General features: G+C 44.4%; 1 protein-coding gene across 2 annotated transcripts in view; it reads right to left on the bottom strand.

Annotated features, from left to right (window-relative positions):
• Nucleotides 1-1,385: 1,385 nt before the first annotated feature.
• Nucleotides 1,386-9,532, bottom strand: part of samd11 (sterile alpha motif domain containing 11) — a 45,525-nt gene continuing 37,378 nt past the window's right edge. Inside the window, exons 8-13 of one of the 2 annotated variants that reach the window (XM_037272593.1) lie at nt 7,971-8,086; nt 6,613-6,691; nt 5,709-6,463; nt 4,799-4,932; nt 3,554-3,664; nt 1,386-3,342 (exon numbers count right to left, since the gene is read on the bottom strand). In XM_037272593.1, the coding sequence (XP_037128488.1) occupies nt 3,082-3,342; nt 3,554-3,664; nt 4,799-4,932; nt 5,709-6,463; nt 6,613-6,691; nt 7,971-8,086 (1,456 nt within the window). In that variant the 3' untranslated portion in view covers nt 1,386-3,081. The remainder of the gene's footprint in view (nt 3,343-3,553; nt 3,665-4,798; nt 4,933-5,708; nt 6,464-6,612; nt 6,692-7,970; nt 8,087-9,532) is intronic. The other variant, XM_037272601.1, reaches the window with a different exon arrangement.

Here is a 9,532-nt window from a genome sequence, read left to right as displayed (position 1 = left end):
TTGCATAAACAATCGTATGTGTCCACGTTTGCCTTTTTTTTAGAAGTGTAACCCATTTTTGAAACCCCAGCCTTGCCTAACTTCAAACCCTTAGCTGAGATCCAGACTTGGTCTTGGAACCCAAACATTTGATGGTCCACTTGCCTTTTTTAAGTATGCAAATCTGCAGTGGTAGTACGCCTGCATGTCCATGTTGCACACCTCCCTCAGGCCAGCGCGTAGTGAGGGAGAAAGGGGGGGGGGGGTCATGCTGGGCAGGAGGCAGGCGTCGAGGCCCGAGGCAGCGGAGGCGTGCCGGCCTGGCGGGGTGACGTCTGATGCCGTGCCAAAAAGCCGGGCCCAGGTGGGAGAGCGGCAACACAGGCTGCTGTGTTTCTGTGCCAAGTTCTTGCTGGGACCGCTGTCTTCCTGCCTGTCTGCTCGCCGCATGGCTTTCCTCATCCAAACACCAAGCCTGGAAAAAAGGTTTGTCCTCAGTGTTATATGAACACAAACATGTCATGCTTAGCTGTTGTGATTATGAAATAAGTAACGCTGTGAAGAGTTTGTCTTCATTTGCAAACACCTTTGAAGCTCTGAGAAATAAAATCACTTTTTTTTTCTATTTTTTTAAATAGTGACCTTTTTTTTTCTAACATTACATTTTGTTATAGATTTTTTTACCCCTCTAAATACAACTAAAGAATTCTGACTGATTAAATTATATTAAAACCTGAACATTTTCTTCTAGAGTACAACCTATTTCAAATTGCTCCTATTTTTCCCCTCTTAATGTTCCTGCTGGGCAGGCACTGTTGAGCATGTCTGCTTCGCAGTTGAGGTGCAGGATTTGATTGAAATCCGCGACTTAGTTTGAAAATATGATACAGACTTAAATCCAATTTGCACCCTTAACCTAAAATCCCAACCTATGTTTTAAAACCTATCGTGACTTGAAGCCCAATTTTGAAACCCTAACGTCTCTATAAACCTAATTTGAAAGCCTGACCTCATCTTAAAACTTTCATGTTGACACCCTAACCCAGTGTTAGTATCCATCCATCCATTGTCAACATCACTTATCCTGGTCAGGGTTGCTGAGGGCGCTGGGGCCTCTCTCAGTTGACATTGGGCGAAAAGCAGACTATTGTAGAACTTGAATTGGTCGCCAGCCAGCTGCTGGGCACATATAGAGACGAACAAACAATGCACACTGAGTGGGAATCAATCCCACGCAAATCTAATCTAAATGCTGTACTGCTCTGGTGTAACCCCAACCCTTGTTAAAATCCAAATTCAGGCTTTAAACCCATTTGAACCCATCTGCCTTGAGACTCAATGTTGAAGCATCCGAAAACCAAGACATCCACAGTGAACAAGGCAATCACCACAAGAGACAAAAGGCGTCATTTCTGTATTATTTATTTCACCCGTGCGGTGAATAGAAAAATAGGATGAAGAAAAAACCTTTAAAGGGACCACTTGAATCAATTGCTTGCGTAGATTAAAAAAAAAAAAATGCAATAAGAGCTCTGTGCCTTTCTTTTCCCTGCAACCAAAATAAAAATAAAAGTATCTTTGGAATCCATCTCAGGGGTTAATTATAATACATATAATTTGCTTCATTTACTAAGTCCTATAAATACTTTGTCCTCGTTTATATGCTGAAGTAGCATTCAAGATTGGAGCGCCTTTTAATATTAGTTTAAAAAATGTCCAAAAAAAGGGAGAGAAAAATATATGAACAAAAGTACCACAAAAGTCCAGCGAGTCACATTAATATTATTATTACTTTAGTAAAGAAAAAGTAATTTTTTTCGTGCATCTACATTTAGCAAAAAATTGAAAGTACCACGTATGCAACCGTCAGGATATTTTCATCTCAAGCATGACTGTACATTTTTGCACGATTCATCATTCTTCTTCTTATTCTCATTATTATTATTTCAAACCCTCCCACAGTAGTCAACACAAATGTCCAAAGATGTGAGCTATTGTTTCCAGCAACACACGTCTTTTACTCGCAAGACTATTAGGACCACACTGAGGGAAAAATCAATCAATCAATTGAAGACACACTGATTGGCCATATATTTTGCAGAAGGAAATGTTTAATATTTGTTGAAATGCCGGCGCATTCAACTATTTATGTGTATTTCCCTTTTTGGCTTTTTTTTTTCTTGTAATTGTCAGACTTTCGTTCGCTCAACTATTCAGTCATGTAATGTTTGACTTTATTCTTTCTTAATATTCAGTGTATTTTTTTTACTATTCTTGTAACAGTTGACTTATTCTGTTATAAAAAAAAAAAAGATCTACACTATTCTCAAAATATACTAATATTATTCTCATGGTGTTTTTTCTCAATATAAAAAGGTTACTTCTGTAAAATTCAGAGCTAGTTCTTGCAAAACTAAGATGTGTTTTTTTGCAGTTAGTTTTTCTTGTCAGTGTGGTCCGAATACTTCTCAATACCATGGAGTGCTTCATGTTGAGGCACTAGCATTATTTATTCCCCACTCTCGCTTTCTCTCTGTCCGTCACCCTTCATGCAAACAAAAGCAGAAACATGGTTTCAATTCCACTCATCCGGTCATCTTTGGTATCAGGACAGTGGAATGCATAGTTGCTGTGATAAGACGGAGCTTGTTTTAGCGTGGCGCCGCTCCAGCCTCAGAGACCACGACGACAGCTTCCCCAAGGCCGGACAAGGACGAGAAGGAAGGATATGAGTCTTATTCCTGGATTGTGCAGGGCTTGCAGTGAACAAGTACAGAAAAGAAGGTGGACAAAAAAAGCCAGCACGGAAAGGAAGGAAGGAAAGAAAGAAGGACGGACGGACGGCTTTCCGCTGCCGTTGGCTTGTCTGACTTGCAAGAATGTGGCGTTTGTGGCCTCTTTTTTGGCATGCTGTCTGTGACCAGCTGTCTCTTTTTTGCGCCTCGTGCGTCTCCCGAGCCACTTTCTTTGGATTCCGCTCAGACTCAGCCACTGGCCAGGATCCAGTCCACATTGTCCTTTACGTCGCCTTCTTTATTCCTGTCCCTTCCATTTCTGTTTTAAGGCCCGGAAGTTCAAGCGAACCCTGTGATGAGGGAGCCCTTATCTTCCCACCGCTGTAGAGCCATTGGCCTTCGCCTGCTTGGGTGAAGAGCAGCCCGGCGTGGGCCCACGGTAAGGAGAAGAGCTTTCACTCGTGGAGGCGGGTCTCTGAAGCAGGGTAAGGGGCAAGGAGAGGGTGTCGGCGGGTACACCCGGGGGCTCCCCATCCCGCTCCGAGGGGCGCAAGCTGGTCGAGGGCGAAAAGGGGAACGCCAGAGGGAATCCGGTCATGTAGAAAAGTCTGCCGATGCGCCGCGCCACCTGAGAGGAGGAAACAAGACTCAGCAAAGACTGGATGGCAGCTACATGCTGCATACACTTTGATTCCAACAGAGAGAGAGAGACAAAGAGAGCGTGAGAGAGAAGGCTTGTTTTTTGGGGCAGGCTACTGGTAGGGAGTCTATACTACGCTGACTTTCTCGGATCTACTACCTGGCGCACACAAACACACGCACGGCTGCAGTCTGTGTACCTGCGAGCGAATCCTGAGGGCAGGGCCCAACTTTAGTGCCATGATGCCAAGCAGATGCTCCTCAGTGAGCAGAGCTAATGTCTCCCCATCAATGACCTGCTCCCGGAAAACCTGGCGGAGACACAGCCACTTCAGCCGCAAACACTCACGCATGCACACAACGCATCCACACACGAGCTCGACATACGACTAACACCACAGGTTCATTCCTAATTTTTTTTTTTTTTATCACCGTCGCTCTGGTGCGAAGACTGGTGTGGCTATTTTATCTCAATAGCAAAGCCTTCATGTGGTATTACTATTTCATGTTGCAATCTGATGACTGTTTAACTATTTACGAAATTAAGAAATACAATTTGGAAATGTTCCTTCACTTAAAACACTTGTATGTCAAATTATCTTTCCCCATTGAAATGAATGGAAATACATTAATCTGTTCCAGCCCCTGGACACCTTCTAAAGTAAAACCTCATAATGCTGCCAATTCAACAAACAACTATTTTAAGTCCTATAAAATGTGACTCAGTAAGCTGCAGTAATCTTTATTATTATTATTTTTTATGCAAAGATAAAAAATATCTACAGGTATTCTTACATTGTCTGTCTACATGTGTTGTTGCACAGTTTGCGTTGAGTTGGCTGCTACCACTTAGCATCTGCCCTAAGATGCTGCCAAAGTCACATTTGAATAGGAAAGTATTGCAATAAGTGACATCAAGGACAAATGTTGACCGTTTGCCAAGGTATAGGTCTGCATGTCCAAATACACCTGGGTTCAGATTTCAAAAGTTACAATTAATGTTATATTAATCAAGTCTTTATTTCCATTCATCCATCCATCCATTTTCTATACCGTTTGTCCCCACGGGGGTCGCGGGCGTGCTGGAGCCTAACCCAGCAGTCATCGGGCAGTAGGCGATAAAAATAAACAATTTTGTATGTTTTTTAGAATTGTAATGGGGTTATTTTCAGCAGCCATGAACCAAGGAACAAAACATAAATAAGAGGTCTAGACCTCCACAAGTGAACACATACACACACAAAAAAGTGCACACATACAGTATGTACACACACATACACGTGCGCACACTTCTCAATAAACCTGACTCATTGGGCATAAGGCCCATAAGGCGACGCTATGGTGATGACTGCACACTTCTGTGGTTATTGGTCAGCCTGCCCCTGGCCTCCATTTGCCCTCCTTTTTCTCTCTCTCCTCTTATCTTGTTGTCCGACCGGTCTCACCTGAGCGTATTCAGCACATCCGGCCAGACTGCTTATGAAGCCACATACGTCCTCCACACTCCACTTGCTTAAGTCCTCCATGGGGTTGGCTGGAAGCGAGTCCTCCCCATCCATGAAAAGACCTCCCACAGAGCCTGAGGGCAGCAGTCATTGGGGGGAATCAATTAAAACACGAGAGACTGAGGACTGTTCTGTTTCTTCACAATTGGTACAGACTCATACAAGATATTCTCGGAAATAACATGTTCAGCGTTGCCTTGACCTATTTCTTTCTGTGGCGCTCTTATCACAAATGATTTGACCTCAATGAAATGACTAGAACTGCCATTAGATCATTCCAGCCCAGCATTTAATACCAACAGTATTTTTGCAAGGTGCCCCTTTCAAATGAGCTCAACAGCATTTTAGGATACATTAAAATAATTAAATACAAAGGAAAACAAACAGACATGACACAAGATAAACAAATGTTTTTTAATCCTCAAAATTTAGCTGATTTTGCTATTTGTTACACAGTTAAACAAATACTAAAGGACAAGGTATAAAGCAGTCAAACTTTCTGACTGGAATTCAAATCTTTTTTGTTAAGGGGACAAGTGATTTTCTAGTTGATGTTCAGTTTGACAAAAAACTTCAAATGGGAGTGACAGTATACTGCAAACCTTTGGCCTATTTTTTGGAAGTCTGTGGCCACTATCTAAACGGTCTCCTTCAAAATTTTGCTCTGAAACAACAAAAAAAGCAAATTCCCACGTGGCTGTGCTGTTGGCATGCTGTGTCAGGGTCAAAGGCAGGCCCTCAATTGGGGAGCCAGATACGCACACAAAGTGACGCTAATGGGTTTCACATGCTGCCTTTTAGTCTTGTGTGTCTGTGCGTGTGAGCGTGTATGTGTGTGTGAACAGCTCACCCATGTGAAAGTAAGGGTTGATGTAGGGGAATCCGAAGGGCAATGACTGTCCTTGAAGAGCGGGCAGAGGTGGCACAAATCCAGGCGGAAGCTGAAGCTTGACATCCGACTTTCCCAGCGCTGAGGTGAACAGGTGGTGACTGGGCGAGTCGCTGCCAGCTGAACTACAAGGTGCGTTGAGCCGGCCTGAGCTTTCATGGCTGTCCTTGGTGCCGTCACGCGCCCCCTTGCCGTCTCTTTCTCTACTCCCTCTGTCCTTGTGTTTACTCCTCGACTTAGCACCGTCGCCTCCCCGCCTCTCGTCAAACCTTTCTGTTTCGCTGTCCGAGTCCTTCATGTCCTCGTCTCCCTCGCTTCCTCTGTCCTCTCTTCTTCTTTTGCGATGGCCAGCGCGGAGCTCAGTCTGAGGGCCCCGGCGGAGGGCCTTCCTGGAATTATCAGCGTCCGAGCCAGTGGTGGAGCTCTGCGCTTGGGCGTCTTTGTGGGTGGACGACGTCTTGGGCTGCTCCTGCTGGTTGGCGCTTAGCAGGGGCGCCGTCGCCCCGTGTCGAAGCAACAGCATGGCATTGGAGCTGCGGGCCAGTTCCTCTCGGAGCGGATGACCCTGGGGGATGTCTTGAAGGCTCCGCAGGGCCGGGTGGTCCGAGGGCAGGCCGGCAGGGAGAACGGCAAGCGGGTCAGAGCTCAGCAGTTGCTGTCGCTGGTGAAGACTCTCCAACTCCTTCTGTCTCAGTAACTCGGCTGACATCTCAAGTCTGACGCAGACAAACACACAGAGTCTCATCAAGTCAGATGTCAACATTTTACAATGCACTTTCCGTAGGAATGACTTATCCGAAAAAAAATCAAGACTCTCAAATCCACAAACAACTTTTAGCTATGACATTGACAAACATCCACACACCTGGCTAGATTCTGCTTCCTCAGTATCTCCTGCTGCCGCACAAAAATTTCAGCTTGAGCCGGTTGCAGGAAACTGTAACCTGATGTAGAGGAAAATAAATCGTGAAAATATAATTAATTATATACATTTCATATTGTTTCTCAAATCTGTTATTTTTTACTGTTGGCGCTTATTTATTTATTTTTCATTCATTATTTATTTAATTTATTATTTTTACAAATTATTGACCAATCAAAGGTGGTGTTGAAGATGGCTTGCTCTCTTTCACAATGCAATGTTATGAATCAACAAACGTGAAATTATCACGACTCGTCCCCGGTCAGTCCATTATGTGTAGGTTGTCAATAGTTCTGTCAGTGTCTGTGTGCTCGCCCCTCCCTTCCTGTGTCTACTCTCAATCTATGTATTAATCACAGTCACCTGCTCTCGTTACCTGTCGCGTATATAAGTCCTGTCTGCGTGCCACACCCTTGTCGGATTGTTCTCGTCTCGTCTGTCGTCGTCGTTCTTGTCTTTATCTTGTCTTTTTGTTCAGTTATTCTCCTCCTTAGTCGAGCTTCTTATAGTCTGTCTTTTGAGTTCGCCAATAAACCCTGGTCCAAGCTGCCTTTGGTCGCCCAGCCCCAATCACTTTATGACAGAAATGAGGATTCCACCCGACACCAGCAATTTTATATAAGACTTCAACTTTGTAAGTTAACAGAAATGTTTTGATTTTCATTCATTCATAGTGTATTAGCAATGGCAAAGCGTTAAAAATGTAAGGAAATTCAGCTCATTGTAATGGAGAAAAGCAATACTTGCTTTTGTTCGGGCTGATCCCTCCATTATGGCTGACAAGAAGAATAAATGCAATGTATACAAATTAGCTTGCTTGACTTTCATCGTCTAACTCTCTCAACAGACCTGCCATTTCATCAGAGTTACTGATGAATACAAAAATATTTTCATAATTGATAAACACATGTATGATTGGTAAGAATCTTAAATTATTACTTAAATGTAGACTTTAGCTGAGGTAGTGTGACAATAAACAGCACGGGTTTGTGTCTGCAGTGTACGCAGCCACTGCCGGTTCTAAACCAGATGAAAATAATGTGTGAGTGCATCAGGATGGTTATCCGGTGTAAAAACTGCTGATAAATCGTGGAAGTGACTCACCGTGGAGATAACTAACAACTTAAAGGTATATTTTCTAATAGCGAGAGTTCGAGTTTGAGCAAACTGACTTTGAAATTGGAATACACAGAGGTTGTTGTGTGTGACATTCGAGACAACTCTGTGTATTAACAACCACACATTGGAAACAAATGCACGCATTAGCAAAAAAGGTGTTAAACTGTCAAATGAGGACTCACCGGGGGCCTGGCAGAGAGCTGAGGGCAAGCCAAGGAAAGGAGCCCGCAAGTGAGGTCCTAAAGCGATGTGAGGGGCTGTCGCAGGTGAAAGGAGGGGCGGAGGTTGGGACAGTTCCCTGTGGAGGCAAATAAGCAAAGAAAATTTGTTTGAATTTAAAGGGCCCTGCGTTCATTCCAACAACCATGTTATTGTTTTTCTCGCTTCGTCGTGCGCCTCAACCCTTCTCGTGCGTGTGCGTGCTGCCACATCGATGTGTACGGTGTATTTTTATCAGCCGTGTTCCAGAGGCCCCGACGTCGCCCAAGTGCCTCATCAGTCTTGTCAGGCTGCAGCAAGCACCGCTGGCCATTGCTGTACCCTCCATTGCCCGCTCACACACAAACACACACACGCACACACACAAATGCGCACACATAATGAGAGCTGAATGCACAATGCCAGTGTGTCATGCTCTGACAGCTGGGGCGGCCCCTGCATCTTGACCGGGGCCACGGGCTGAAGGACCTTCTAATTAACACTCATCCCGCCTCTATTCGTCCCGTCACCCCCCTTCCCCTCCCCTTTTGATGCCCCCATTCACTCCCTCCCGCTTTCCAGGCCAGCATTGATGCTGCTAAAAAGATGGCGCGTCCCGCAACCTCAACTTTTGAAAAGGCCTCTCCATTATCCCCCTCGTCCTTTGTCCTCGTCAAGGGGGGGAAGGCGCCTCTCACCTTTCTCCCACTCAGTGTCTTTCTTTTTTTCTTTTTAACCAAACCATCTCTTTTTGTTCTCTGTCCTCTATGAAAAATGGGTGTTGTTTGTGCCCTTCTTTTCGCCTGCTCTTCCCTCCCCTCTTCATCACTGCCCATTTCGTTAAGTTATGCTCTCCTGCATTCATTTTCCCAGTACATCCTAACAGTTAGGAGATTTTTTTTTTTTTTTAAAAAGCTGAAAGAATAATGAGGCTTCTGCACCTTGACCTCTTGACAATGTCAAAATGTGTATTTAACTTGAGGAAGACAAGGTGGAGAAGATCGCTCGCAGCCTGCGAGGTGGCAAAGGATATGCCTTTTTCCATTGGGGGGCTTTCAACTGGGACTACCACGAACGACTATTTTGCTAGTCGACTAGTACCCAATAGCACCAGTCGACTAATCTGAACAAATGCCTATGGCAGCATATTGCAACAGCCAACAGCTGCTCTTATATGACATCATCATATAGATTACAATTTGAGTTGTTTTAGCTATTTGCAAATTAAAGATAAGATTCAGAACCATGCTTCAACCAGTATTATGGGTGGACTCCACCCTAACTCTTGGACTCTGTTGCAAACGCCACGACACTGTTTAGCCGCAGTGCTTCTGTTTGGATGACCTAGATTACCACTTCTGTGCAATGTTCGTCAGGAAAAACAAAATAGTAAAAATAATAATGACGATTTCGACTATTAAATTAACCATAGCCAGGTCTGGTCAACTAATTTGGGAAGTGCTACTTTCAAACTCTCTCGATATAGTAACATTGGTCTCCGCTGCCTTTCTGTCCTAGCGCCACTCATCTGTGTGTGAGCCCGTCG

The sequence above is a fragment of the Syngnathus acus genome, chromosome 2 (assembly GCF_901709675.1).
Source record: "Syngnathus acus chromosome 2, fSynAcu1.2, whole genome shotgun sequence".
In the NCBI taxonomy this organism is placed as follows: Eukaryota; Metazoa; Chordata; class Actinopteri; order Syngnathiformes; family Syngnathidae; genus Syngnathus; species Syngnathus acus.
Note: the sequence above shows the minus strand (reverse complement) of the source record. Positions and strands in the feature narration are given on the sequence as shown.